Source organism: Bombus impatiens, unplaced genomic scaffold, assembly GCF_000188095.3.
Source record: "Bombus impatiens unplaced genomic scaffold, BIMP_2.2 scf_0478, whole genome shotgun sequence".
In the NCBI taxonomy this organism is placed as follows: Eukaryota; Metazoa; Arthropoda; class Insecta; order Hymenoptera; family Apidae; genus Bombus; species Bombus impatiens.
This window is the reverse complement of record NT_176897.1, coordinates 135,812-149,244: the sequence shown is the minus strand read 5'-3', so window position 1 is coordinate 149,244 and position 13,433 is coordinate 135,812. Positions and strand designations below refer to the sequence as shown.

General features: G+C 34.6%; 2 protein-coding genes across 5 annotated transcripts; one reads left to right on the top strand and one right to left on the bottom strand.

The window, feature by feature from the left end:
* The first annotated feature begins 3,765 nt into the window (after positions 1–3,765).
* LOC100740102 (integrator complex subunit 10) lies at positions 3,766–6,521 on the top strand. 2 transcript variants are annotated; one of them, XM_003490847.4, is made up of 8 exons: positions 3,766–4,118; positions 4,335–4,402; positions 4,478–4,721; positions 4,795–5,302; positions 5,373–5,689; positions 5,769–5,933; positions 6,005–6,263; positions 6,340–6,521. In XM_003490847.4, exons 1-8 carry the CDS (start codon positions 3,963–3,965, stop codon positions 6,504–6,506), a joined length of 1,884 nt encoding a protein of 627 aa, XP_003490895.1. In that variant the 5' UTR covers positions 3,766–3,962; the 3' UTR covers positions 6,507–6,521. The 2 variants fall into 2 exon arrangements, with proteins under 2 accessions (XP_003490895.1, XP_033177580.1); XM_033321689.1 differs by lacking the exon at positions 3,766–4,118 and having other exon boundaries at positions 4,344–4,402; positions 4,485–4,721.
* A 74-nt stretch (positions 6,522–6,595) lies between these two features.
* On the bottom strand, positions 6,596–12,773 carry LOC100748851 (protein transport protein Sec31A). Of its 3 annotated transcripts, none has more exons than XM_033321688.1 (14): positions 12,663–12,731; positions 11,929–12,141; positions 11,533–11,855; positions 11,373–11,470; positions 11,057–11,302; positions 10,681–10,974; positions 10,219–10,587; positions 10,029–10,146; positions 9,651–9,956; positions 8,377–9,572; positions 7,767–7,841; positions 7,422–7,694; positions 7,266–7,337; positions 6,596–7,184 (listed from the first exon to the last, which is right to left on the bottom strand). In XM_033321688.1, the coding sequence occupies exons 2-14, from the start codon at positions 12,129–12,131 to the stop codon at positions 6,996–6,998; spliced, it is 3,762 nt and encodes a 1,253-aa protein (XP_033177579.1). In that variant the 5' UTR covers positions 12,132–12,141; positions 12,663–12,731; the 3' UTR covers positions 6,596–6,995. The 3 variants fall into 3 exon arrangements, with proteins under 3 accessions (XP_033177579.1, XP_012242986.1, XP_024224530.1); XM_012387563.3 differs by having other exon boundaries at positions 6,635–7,184; positions 12,624–12,773; XM_024368762.2 differs by lacking the exons at positions 6,596–7,184; positions 7,266–7,337; positions 7,422–7,694; positions 7,767–7,841 and adding an exon at positions 7,885–8,246 and having other exon boundaries at positions 12,624–12,773.
* Positions 12,774–13,433: the final 660 nt, after the last annotated feature.

The window sequence follows — 13,433 nt, the reverse complement described above, 5'->3', positions numbered from 1 at the left end:
CGACAGATTATCGCGTCTCTCCGACTGTATACTTTTCCAAAAACTACATCGGAATCGAGCGTACCAATCCGCCATTGATTCGTCACGGGCCGAGGATTCGACGAATCGCCTGAATCGCGTTAAAAGCATTGCTTCTGTGCGAAGCACACGCGACCAAGCGTTAAGCCGATAATAAGCACGATAGACGCGTCACAATCTCTATATTTCCTAAAAACTTTTTAATATCGCGTGGAAAATGTCGAAACCATTGTGTCGTATTACCGTTACTAAAGGGTTAACGCTGGTTTTAAATTTACAAGAAACGGTACGATCAAGCTTTCGATGGTAATACAACACGCGTTTCAATAGGCGTAACTTCCCATTGCGTTTCTACGATCGTGATCGTCGATAAATCCTACTAATCTCTGCACACGAATCCTGAGAAAGATCGTCGCGCCTTCGTGTTTTCGAATTTCCATCAAAATGCTCGAATCGCCTTTTCCCCCCTAGCAGCATTCGAAGAGGAGGGGATGTCGTATTAGGCGAGCTGAATTATCGCAGAATCAAAATAATTCGATAGATGGGGTGCCGTGTATTACAAGAGGGGTGACCATTTCTGCACGTTGGGGTGCCAAAACATCCGCCGTAACTCGGTAAAGTATTGTCGAAAAATTCCTCGTTAAAATATTTTCTTCGCTACAATCTCTATCGAGGTCGCTGTAATCGTTCGGTATTCGCACGTCGTCTGAAACGTATCACAATTTTCTTGTTAGGTGGACGATTATCGACAAAAATGATCGTCGAAATCTGTACGAAAGAAAATCTTTCATAAAGCGACAGACAGAGATGGAGAAACGCCAATACTTTAGCGGTCCGTCAAGATCGTATTTATTCATTTGAGCTAATTTTTTGGGCGTGGAATCGGCTATTAGATTGTCGTGTTGTGCTTTAGGGCATATTGACGCCGTGGCTTGGAAAAAAGTAATCGAGACAGCTGCCAGAACGTCTACGATAGACCGTACACGGTACACCACCCTCTTCTATACGTAACTTTTGCTCGGTATCGTTCGGGACCGATTTGCAAGAACTTGGCGATTCGCTAGGAAACGTTTTACAAATGAGAGAAGCAGACACGAGGAAGAGCGTATTTAAAATGCAGAAAGGCAAACGGTGGCGTGTCAAGAACCGTCAGGTGGTCGGTTTAAATGACACAATGGCTCAATTCGGGGCGAAAATCCGTCGACTAAATCTCCCATTCAAATGCGATCTCAATCCCCTGCGTCAAATGGGACCTAAGTAGCTACTTAGTTGCACATTTGGCTTAAAATTTTCGATAACCCCTCCCCTCCCCTCTCTGCATCCCATCCAGCGATACATACGATCGTACGAGCGTGTTAGATTCGCGATGCTATCTCTCAGCGCATTTGCGATACGAACGCATCACCGGTACCTGGACGCGTCACGGTAATCTATTTGAAATTCAGTCACCCTTATGGTCGCTATTATGTTACGTGCTCTCGCGGAGATCCCAACCATCGACACGCGCGTTTTCCTTTCAAACGGAATGGCAAAATTGCGATTGTTTTATCAAATAGAAGAGAGCGATCTTGACGCGCGATAAGTGTAGTCTTGTTGATATTTTGATCTTAATAATATCACGTTGTGACTAAAAAGAAATATTCTAATACGAAATAGTTAAAAATTGAAAAGGAACTGTTATTAGATGTATAAGGGTACAGTTGATGAAGTTTCGTGGTAAATTGTTGTACCAAGAAATGATTTAACTATTAAGAGGAACGGTATCGTCGTCGATATTACGATATTACCGTAAACATCTTAAAAATATTCTGTATTTCGTTCGATGGGATTGAGCTTTGATATAAAAGTTCGAGTTAGAGACAACTGGATAACGTGGCTAATTCAATAGCGTTCAATTAGACCTGCAAAGTGTTTTCTATAAATTCACGGTTAACGAGATTCCAATTCCGTGGTATATAATTACGAACGATCGGGCCGCAAGGGTCCCTCGGTTAGCCGATGCCACCACGGACGAGAATAATTAGTTTTAATTGCCCCAACGAAACTTATCCCTCCCCGTTGACGCATTAAGACCAAAGTTAGACGGGCCACAGGAGGTTTAGGTTTTGCGAAGCGTGAGCAGGTAAGGTATACACGTACTACGTGACACGGTTGGTAAACCCAAAGCTGGCTTTGTTAAGCTCGGATTCTGAGTGCCTTTGATACGTGTACTTGCACGCTAACTAACCAACCTAAGCTATCCACAGCGAACTCGCGTACGTACGCCAGATGTGCGTGTGTTATACGCTTTTCTATATCGCTTCAAACAGGGACGTCTAGTTCCTGGCTCGCATTTAACAATTTGAAATTTTCTAATAACTTTAGTATTTCGTCGAAATTTAGCATAGATCTCGATCTGTAAATTTCTCTTTTAGAATTGCCGATCGAGAAAACGAACTTCGATTCTGGTTAGTTTTGTTCCAAACGATACGCTATAAATACATTTCGATCGTTGAAAATACGATTTCGCGATGAATATACGATTGGTTCTAATTATCCGAGAATGAAGTGACAAAGAAAAAAAGAGATAAAATTGATTGAAGCGTTAAAAGTACGGTGTACTCGTAGGAGCCCAATGATTCGACGTCCCTGTCTTTTACCTACGTTACCCTCGGCATCGTCTATACGAGTATGACCTACACGTGCGCGATACATTTTCAACTGGGAATTGAATTTCCTTGGTAATTTTAATGCCATTGTGGCTGAAGGGGTGGAGAGAGGCACCGAGACAGAGGGTAAGGTAACAAACACAACCACAGAGTGTGCATCCCCTAACCACCTCGTAGACGTAAAATTTAGTTGGAGACGAATACGATATCCTTACCATTCCCGCGTGGTTCTCCGCTCGGAATGATTCGAGCGCATGAAATTTAGACATTCCTTTGCTATTCATAGTGTGCCATAAACGAATGAAAGATACGCATAATTCCTTTAATGCATTGCTTCTCTTATATGTACTTGTGCACAAACAATTTATGTGGAAATATACGAACGTAACCGTTAAAATGTAATAACAAATATAATATCTTTAAGGGAGTTTCGAACGAGAAAATAGCGTCCAGGAACTTTATTTTGTCGCGTAAAACAAAAGTGGTGCATTTAATGCTACTTTATTTCCGGTACTTCATTGGAATACGGAAAGTCGCGAGATACAAAGCCAAAGCGCTATAACCACTTAAGGAGGCTTTGACCAAAGTTGCAACAGAATCTGCGTTGTGGAGTAAAGCGGATTTCCCCACCTCAAAGTGCCCCCTGTTATATCTTTATAAATGGAACCACTCCTAGGGTATATGGAAAAGCGACAACCTTTATCACTTACAGGATTTACAATATTATATTTCTGTCGAGAATCGTCAATCATTTTTTTAAAACTTCTTGGCACTGTTGTTTTCGCTTCGCTTCGATAATTTCAGTCAATAAGGAATTTCCATGTTGCGTAAAAATTTCAACATACCTGTTTCAAACATTCAGATTGATATTTCTCATTCAATTGAAAACACATTAGTATGATACAAACAAATGTCTATGATTATTTTGTAAATTAAAAAATCTACTGCTGTATTTTCAAAACTGAATTTAAGTCTTCTTATCATGCTATAATATACGGATATCATTTTCATTTGCAGTTGATAAAACAGAAATCTGTTATATCTTATTTGTGATTTTATTTCTATTATTCCTTCTTCTTAGTTCCTACACTCACCACTCCAAAGCGTACATTTCATTCAGCGTATTTCAGCGACAAAAATGATTTTTTAACGATCGGTATTTCAGTTCAGAACGTAACACAAAATTCCATTAAATGCGAGATCTATTTTATACACTGTCTATGGTCTCGTCGAAGTCGTAAACGATGTTTACTGGTTGTCATTATTTTCGTCTGTAAATTTTTAATAATTTAAAATATGTTAGAAAAAACATCTGGTATAGATAACAACCAGTTATCCAAAGAAGATTATTTAATTATGCGTGCGAAAGATGCATTACCAATTGACATTTATGCAGCTAAGTCCTGGTTAATTACTGCTAGATCGTTGTTTCCTCACAGTGCTAAAGTTCAGGTTAATATTCTTAATGTTTATTGACATCTATACAAAAAGTATTCAATTCGTTTTAATTTATATAGTGTGTCGTGCGTTATAGCTTATTATGTGTCATGCATTCAAATGACATTTTACAAATTATGTCATGGAATTAAATTATTGATATCTTTTTAACATCTACTATATAATAAGCAAATAACTTTTCAATAATAAATTGTGCTGTGTGTTCAATAGTTCGAAGCCTATCGGATCGAAAAGCTTTCAAAAAATGTGAAGGAAGCAGCAAAATGTTTTAGTGAAATGCAAGTCTATGAAATAAATTACATTATGTTATAAGAACCATTTGCACGTAAACAATTGTTTAAATGAAAAAACAGATTTCAGAATTTTCCGGACGATCGCGATATATGGAAGGAAATAGAAGCAGTAACAGCTTGTCTTCGTTTGGAACAATGCGATGCCGAAGCAGAATTTTTATGCCAAATGTTCCAACATATACCGCAAGAACTTCAGCATAAATTGCTTGTCATGACTGCTGATCATAGCGAAGATACAATGGAGCACTGTAAATTATTACTTCTTTTACTGCGTAGATTTCCTCAAACAATTGCCACTCATGGAGTAAGTATCTTTAGTTAACATGTTTCTAATATTTGTATCTGCCGGTTTAGTTCTTAATCTGTTACATTTTTAGCCACGTTTAGTAGAAACTCTTCTTACCGCGGAGAAACACAGTCATCCAGGATGTGCGGTAAACGGATACAGAAAATTATTAACCTGTGACGCACTACCTCTCCTTGGTACTGCGCCGGTAGTATTAAATCCGAGGCTTAGCTTGAGATTACTTTGTAAAGCAATAGAATTTTATTTGACATACATACAGCAGCCGCAAGATAATCAGATTCAACAGCCCTGGGATAGACTGTTTCAAGTTGTAGAATTAATAGGGAAAAAATTAGGCTGGGAATTAAGTAGTTTATTTTCTATGACTTGGAACAGAGAAGCATATTGCGAAGGATTGCACCAATATGCTGTTACACATTCTGCTAATTTATGCGAGGAAATGGTGGCTAGACAGCTATTAATGTGTACTGTTGCAGTATTATTAAGAATATTAAATGAACATACTGCACTGATTAATAATGATGAAACCATGTATTGTTTGGTAGAAGCATTCGCAGAATGCGTACATTCACCCACAGGTGAAGTGTAACATGTAATAATCTGTAACTTTACTTTAATCTATAATTTCATTATTTTTGTTATAATTAGAACCCAAATTGAAGAAACGGAAAAGGGAAGATAATGGAGGAATCGTAATAACTAGCGATGGTGATTACAGCGGTAATGGATTGGCATTAAATGTGAAGTTATGGGACTTGTTACATAGTAGTGATTATTTACAAAGAGAAATCGGGAAACTAAGTCAACAACTCCGATTAGACTCGTGGCTAAATTCTTTTTTAACAGATTTAGCTATGTATAAGGGTTTACACCATGAAGTGTTACCAAGATTATCTCAAGAACCAGCTAGTTTATCTGTTCACCTTCGTTTAGCAAGTACATGTTTCTTCTTGAAAGATTATAAGGTACGCAATGTATTTTCATATTTTTATACTTTACTTGTACTTAAAAATATGCCTAAATACATCATATTTCTTTTTCTAGGCAATGTTAGAGTATATAGTTTTAGTAGTTACTGCATTACCTTCGGTTTGCAGTAAGGTATCTCACAATTTAACTGTTCCATGTGGAAGACACTTACATTATTTGACGCTTGCACGTTTTCCTGTTATACAGTATTGTTGCAGATTATTGCTTCTAGCAATAAAGGTAATTATAATGTTATGATTAAAAACGTTTTTCATTCTGTTATTATATTTACAATACGTACTGTACGATAGGAAAATTTCTCTATACCTGGTGCTGTTGGGGATTTAGCTATAGGACATGCATTAGTTCTAATGCAAATTGATTGGCCGCAGGAAGCTAGTGCTTTATCCACAATTACGGAAAGGATTATTAATCGTGGAACTTTTTCTTACCCATTATTTCAGGCTTATATTATATGTGTAGATATTTTAGAAGAGTTAACATATCTATGGACAGAACATGGAGGTGGTGTATCTTTAGATATAGCTACTGGATCAGGGATTCTACAAAGTAAGTTATTTTATAAATTACACCATACATATCTTTATTTTTATCTATAATATGACTATATAAAAATATTTTATAGATCGACGTATTACTACTCGTGGAGCAGATAAAGGAGTCCGCGAAGAAGTAAAACAAGCAATGCGCCGACAAGCAGCTCGAGATGGCATCGATCCGTTAGATGAATTGTTACAAAAGTTTATTATCAATGAAAAAACAGCCATATTACACAGTTTAATTATTCAATAAATCAATTTAACCTTACTTTCATTAATTAATTTAATACATAATTTTAATGAAATCGTTATATAATTTTTTATTTTGAGATATACACACGATTTTCTTAAGCCAACTTTAATATTTTATGTACATATTATATTATGTTAAGAGAAACAAAATTTTACTAACAATATCTGAATATTTGTTCTAGTTTTTACATGCGTCTTAGGTAATGAGTACTTTCAATTGTACCGGAATAATGATACCTTATCTAATCCCAACAAGCCACCTTTAAATGTAAATATATAAACATTATGATTTTGTTGATACAATTGAGTCATAAAGTTTATATACAAATACTTGTGACTATCCGTACTATACTGAATAATATGGAAAATTAATAAAACGTAAATATCTTATTAATTAGGCAGCTAAATTAATAAGGCTGTTAAGGATTATACAAATTACAAATTATAAAAATGAATAGGCGTAAATATTCCAGGTTTTATATATTGCATTCTATCTAATATAGACATTCAATTGAAGAGCGATTAGGAATAATACTTTAATACCCGGCATGAAAGAAGCTATCTGGCTAAAATCTGGACCTGAAACTAATTGTGTATGAAGATCTAAACCCCCAGTATAGTTTCCACTTTGTATCATCTGTGATATTTGATGTAATCCTTGTAAAGAATTCTGTGACAGCTATAATAAGACGTACACAATAAATATATTTTTCCTTTTTTTTTAAATCGATAGTAGCAAAGTGCAAAGAGATATGCATACCTTATTCTCTCTAAGGCAATCGTATAAAACTTCGAGTTTTCTAGATACATCTGCTATTTTGCGTTTAATTTGCTGAAAAAAAATGAAAAATATTGGTAGTTTTGACTGTAATATAATAAAATATATTATTCTTATAAATACGAAGAATCATCTTACTGGATTCTTGGCGTTTTCAAAGCACTGATTTTTTAATTCATCGAATACTGTTTTTAAGTGCATATGCTGTTCTGGAATCGGTGCTTTTGGCTTTTCCGGTTCCGGTGTTCTGGCAATTGCGACCGGTGGTGTAGGTTCCATTGGTTTGGCATATTGAGCAGCCATATTTGGAATATTCTGATTGATATTGGATTGATTTAGAATATTCTGATGATATTGTTGCGGGTTGTAAGATGCTTGCGTATCCGGATAAAATTTGTCGTGTTGCAATACCTAGAATAGAAAAAAGAGGTAGAAAATAATGATATTTTATTAGTTAACAGAAACTTTTATTATGATCCTTACATTTGGTTCAGGTTGCGGTTGGGTTCCTCTTAATGGATGTAAAATCGGGTTTTGTGGCTGATAATCTTGTTTTGACTGCAGAAAATGTAATATTATGATATATTTAGAAAGAAATACCTTCATATACTAACTGCAATAAAAAAATGGTACGCATGTATCGTAAAATGTAATATCCCACGACTACAATGTTTGTATAAAGCAGTTGGAAACGTCCTTGTATTTCACACTGTCACATTAGTTAATGTAGAGTCACAGGAAATTGTTATTCGCAATTTACTAAATCGAATTTAAGAGATACTTAAGGGGAATAAACATATTTTGCTTAAAAAGAAATAGCAATGATGAAACAGTATAAACAACACTCAATCTTTTTTAGGTGTCTACCTTAATATTCATATTCTTCGAATATATTGCTTTCCACTTCCTGGTACCAGCATGATCCGCAGACATTTCTTTTTTGTTGCATAATGCTAGTACTGGCTATATTATTTAAATGTATGTATACATATATATATATATATATATATAATAAGGATAATGTTATACATAATAACTAATTACTCACTATTTTTCTGGCGCACTTGCATGAAAAAGATACAAAGCTATTTACCTGTATCCTAGAGGGCTTTGCAGCAGGTGGATCATTCCATCCAGCAGGCTGTACCGGTGCTTGATAGATGTTTGAGCGATCCATTGGTGGCTGATTTTCGCTTCCATACATTTGAGTCTGCTGAATTGGTTGCATTCTAATTGGTTCATACATTTGACTTTGAGGTGGATTTTGCAGTGGCGACAATACATTAAGTTGAACTGGCTTAAAAGTTCCTGTTTCTTTAACATTTGATACGAGACTTTGTCCGGAGTACGTGTTCGTCGGCATAGGAACTTCTGGTTGATACATATTTGATGAAGAATAGCCTGATACTGGAGGAATTTGTTGATACGACGATGTTTGTTGAGGAAAACCAGTTTGTCCGTATGTTGAAGTAGATTTAACAGACGGATCTATTATATATTTTGATCTCGCTGGAGGTCCGGCGCTAGGTGGTCGAGATCCGATTCCGCTTGATGCACTTGAAGGAGGTGGTGGTGGAAGTGATTGAGAAACGGATGTTGAAGTGTAAGAATGAGATATTTGATCATATGGCATAGATGGTATAGGTGGCATAGGTTGCATAGATGGTATAGGTGGCATAGGTTGCATAGATGGTACAGGTTGCATTGATTGTACATGTGGTTGAAGCGGAGATATTCCAAACATTTGTTGTTGCTGTTGAGTACTGAATTGATTTGGGGGAGGTGCGAAAGATTGTTTCGTTGGAGCAGCAATGTTTGAATCGAAAAAGAGTCTTGTTGATCCAGTAGACAGTGGATTTTGTACACCTTGTATGCCAGTTACAGATCTTCTGGTTCGATCGTAATAAGCTTGCATTGCTGGTGCTTTTGGCACGACTTTCGATTCTTCAATATAACCTAAAGCTCGCATCAAGCGATCTTTTAACATTACGACCTTTTCATCTTGACTATTTCCCAAATAATTTAGTGCAGAATCGAGATCTCCTTCGGCCGCTAACATGTCAGCATAACGAGACAAAACGTTGGCAATTTTTCCTTCTATTGGTACGTCCCTAATATTTTGCGTTTCTAATGCTTTCTGCATTATAACTACTAGTTCTACTATTTCCTGAATTTCAACATTGGAAGATTCAACCATTTTATTCAAATTACCAGAACAAATATAACAAATTTGAGCTTGTTCTTTAAGTGTTACATCATCAGATGATGCTAAACGATCTCCAAGCATGTCTATGAAATCAAAGGGACAGAATTGAGTATTATATATCTTAAGTTGTCACAACGCCTGCATTATAATACGATACATACCGCACAAAGCAGATCGTTCTTGTGGATTGGAATGAATAAATATTCCAATCAACACTTCTTTCCAACAATTTATATCAGCATTGTTAACAACATCAGCCCAATTTTCACTAACTAATGAATTGATAAGAGAATTGAGAGCTCCAGAATGTTCTGAAAAGTATCTGTACTGGGTACGTGCTAACAAATCAGGTCCAGCAGCCATTGAAAGAATGACTGCATCTGCGTACCTTTTATTTGCAAAGCACAACGACACAGCAGCTTCTATATTTCCTAAGAGGATTGCTTGAGTTATAAGCCCATCCTCATCTGTAAAATTACATCATCTAATGTAATGAAAATTTAGGAGACGAAGTTCCTTATATGTAACTATAAAATTACCATCTGACACATTTATTTGAATGTTTTTATTTTTTGCAGCAGTTAATAATGTTTTCTTAGATTCTTGTGCAATAGCATCGAACACCATGCTTCCATCAATAACGTTTCCATTAAGTACCTAAATGAAGAATAGTATCTGTTATGTAATAATACTGTGAAAATTCTTCAAGTAATATAAAATTAAACTTACATTATTCAAGTTACCAACTCCTTCTGTAATACTATTAACATCTTCTTGTGAAACGAATTGATTTAATTTATTATTCATTGTTTCTATGTTATAACCAAGTAAATTCAATATATTCTTTGTCACATTTTCACTAAAATATGCTCCCACACAATTCCATATCTTTTTTCTATATATATCAGTAGTGTTATCAACTTTCCCTTTGCAATAATCACTATATTGCTCAGTTTTAAGAACTTCCTCCAACTCATTTGAACGTTGAATTAATTCTGGTTGTGTAACCACTTGTGATATTATCACTCTTTTATTTGAATTTGGAGGTAAATTAGGATCTACAGGTCCATTTTCAAATATTATCAATTTACCACCAAACTAAAAAAAAGTTCATGATTCTTATAATAGAAATTTAAAACTATGATATATAAAAATCGATAAATATTACATATTTTAAAAACAGATGCTTACACCAAAGGATGCTCCAAATGGTCTTTTTAACCATTTTGGAGCCTTTGTCAAGGTGACTGCTGGTTCTGTCTGTACAGGAGGTGGTGCATGCGTGAAAGGATCCATTCCAGGGAAGGAATCTACAATTTTGTTAGATGTTTCTGCTGACATTTGTTGTTGTCCTCCCAATAAAGAGTAAACTGCAGCATGCCCATCAAAGCTAGATCCCACAACTAACCCAGGATGTCTTGGACACCATGAGACATCAAAAATCCACTGATTTGTTTGTGCTAATTCACAAATTACTTCACCATTCTGTACGATAAAGAAATATACATATATAAATAAGAAATAAATTATATACATGTATTCGTAAACATACTCCTGTTAGACTTACTGGTGCATCTGAGTTAGGATTCCAACACAATATCCTATTATCTTTGGCACAACTTAAGAGTAAATCGGAATCATGTGGATTCCATGCAATTGATAGGACACCACGTTGGTGATTTTGGAATGTTTTCAAGGGTGATGTTGCAAATCTCAAATCCCATAATTCAATTATAGGAGCCTGATCATCTTCTGATGCCAAGCACAACTGTGTTGCAACATCTGGATGCCACTGAACTACTTTCCATCTTACCTGTATGTATATATAAATGTACAAATGATGATATTACGAGTATTACAAAATATAGCGTAAGTAAAATTACCTTTGTATTTGTATCTGTTAAGTTGATAATTGGCTCATTTTTTCTCAAATCCCATATAGTACATCGTTGCGAAAACGTGGAAGCAAGGATATGTTGCACTGTAAGAAAAAGTAAAAATTAAAGATATAAATACATTAGCAGATTAAACATTATGAGATACCTTGCTTGTTCCAAGCAATATGTTGGACATCTTCTAGTGGTTGACTCCTGACTCCAGGAGTCATGGGAGAATTTGTGTTAACAATATCCCATATATAAATTTCATTTTCTGTTGCACCAGTTGCTAACAAATTTGCTTGAAAGGGATTAAAATCAAGTGCTCTAACTGGACCTGTATGTCTGTCTGTTTTACTTATCAAGTAATTATTATCATTAGCTAACATTTTAGCAGCTGAATAAATCTTTATAATGCCATAATCACAGCCTCCGACAATTATACCAGCTGGATTATTACCATACGAACCCCATATTATTTTATGAAATCTAAAATTTTTATAAATTTATGAAGTATTGTCAACTATCTGATATACAAGTGCAAATATAATTTATCTCCAACCTATGGTCACTCGCAACACTGATCTTAAGCTCCAAATCATATCCAGGTTGTTGTAAATTTAAGGAATATAAGTCCAAGCTGGCAGATGTGTTAAAACTTGCATCAAGTTGTTGGGCTGCAGTTCCTGCAGCCAATAATATAGGATGCTGAGCCGGTGGTGACCATGCTACATTGACAGTCTTGAGTAACTCCTTAATCTTCATCCTTGGGTCCCTAAGAAATAAATTATTTATATTTATTACCTATATATAAATGGTATTTCAGTAAATCTTCTATGTAGAACTAGAAAATAATACATAGCGATATATTGTAGTGCAACATAGATATATATTTACTTAATTGTACTTCGATATGAAATTATTTAAATCTTAAGTAAATAAATTTATATAAAAACACTAATAGAAACATTTAAGAGAAAATTTATTTAAGAAAAATCATATATTTTCTCAAGATTTTACTTTCAGCAAAATCATGTGAATGAGTTATTGATAACATACGCTCTGAATTAATTATGCTATTGTAATGCAAATTTTATAAGCATAAATAATAATACTGTAAATGCATTATATTCGATTCGTCGGTTCAGCGCCCTACTACTATTAAATCGCAGCACGTGTACATTAATGTTCTACAGTTAATTTTTAATTTCAGATGGAACAGGAAATATATAATTTATTTAAATAATATTTTCTCACCTTAATATATCAAATTAACAGTAATTAAGTGTATTTTACAGAAATAAATCCCTAACGTCAAACAAGTAGCAATCACCCGTCAACTTCTTCCAACGTGGCGAACCATACGTTCAGAATAGTGCTGACCTCTTTGGTATTCGTGATAAACATACAGTTTGCTCTTTTTCACTTCCATCGAGTATAATAGAGGAGAAATAGACAGACATTTCTTCCACGTAGAATATTCCAGATTATGTGTTCTTTCACAATAATCCTAATGTAATTGCAATCTATGATTGTACACAAGTACGAAAAAAATCTAATGAATTCTCATTCTAGATGGAACAGTTCATTCGAGTAGACCGTACGAGATTTCCTTAAATGTATATATTTATCACATTGACAATTTGAAAAATTTAAGCAAATATCATATATGTATACAATGTATTTAATATTATAATTGTAATTTATTTATTATCATCCCCTTTCATCCTCGTTACTGTCTTCTTAATTGACATGTAACCTAAGAATTAATAATTAACAAATCTACATACGTAGTTTTATTTGACATTTAGTCTTTTTAAGTTTATTTGTATTTCCCAAATTGTATAAACCATCAATTTATGATCGGAAATATAAAATATATGAAGAGATACATTGTATATGAAATTGAACGTACATATAATTTATATAATACAGAATTTTTGCATAAGAAATAAGTAATACATCCAATAGACGTAACTCTGCTTACAGATATAAAATACCAAATCCGTCATTCACATTGTACTTTTCTTTTTTTAAATTATTTTTTTCTTTTAAACGTGTTTAATT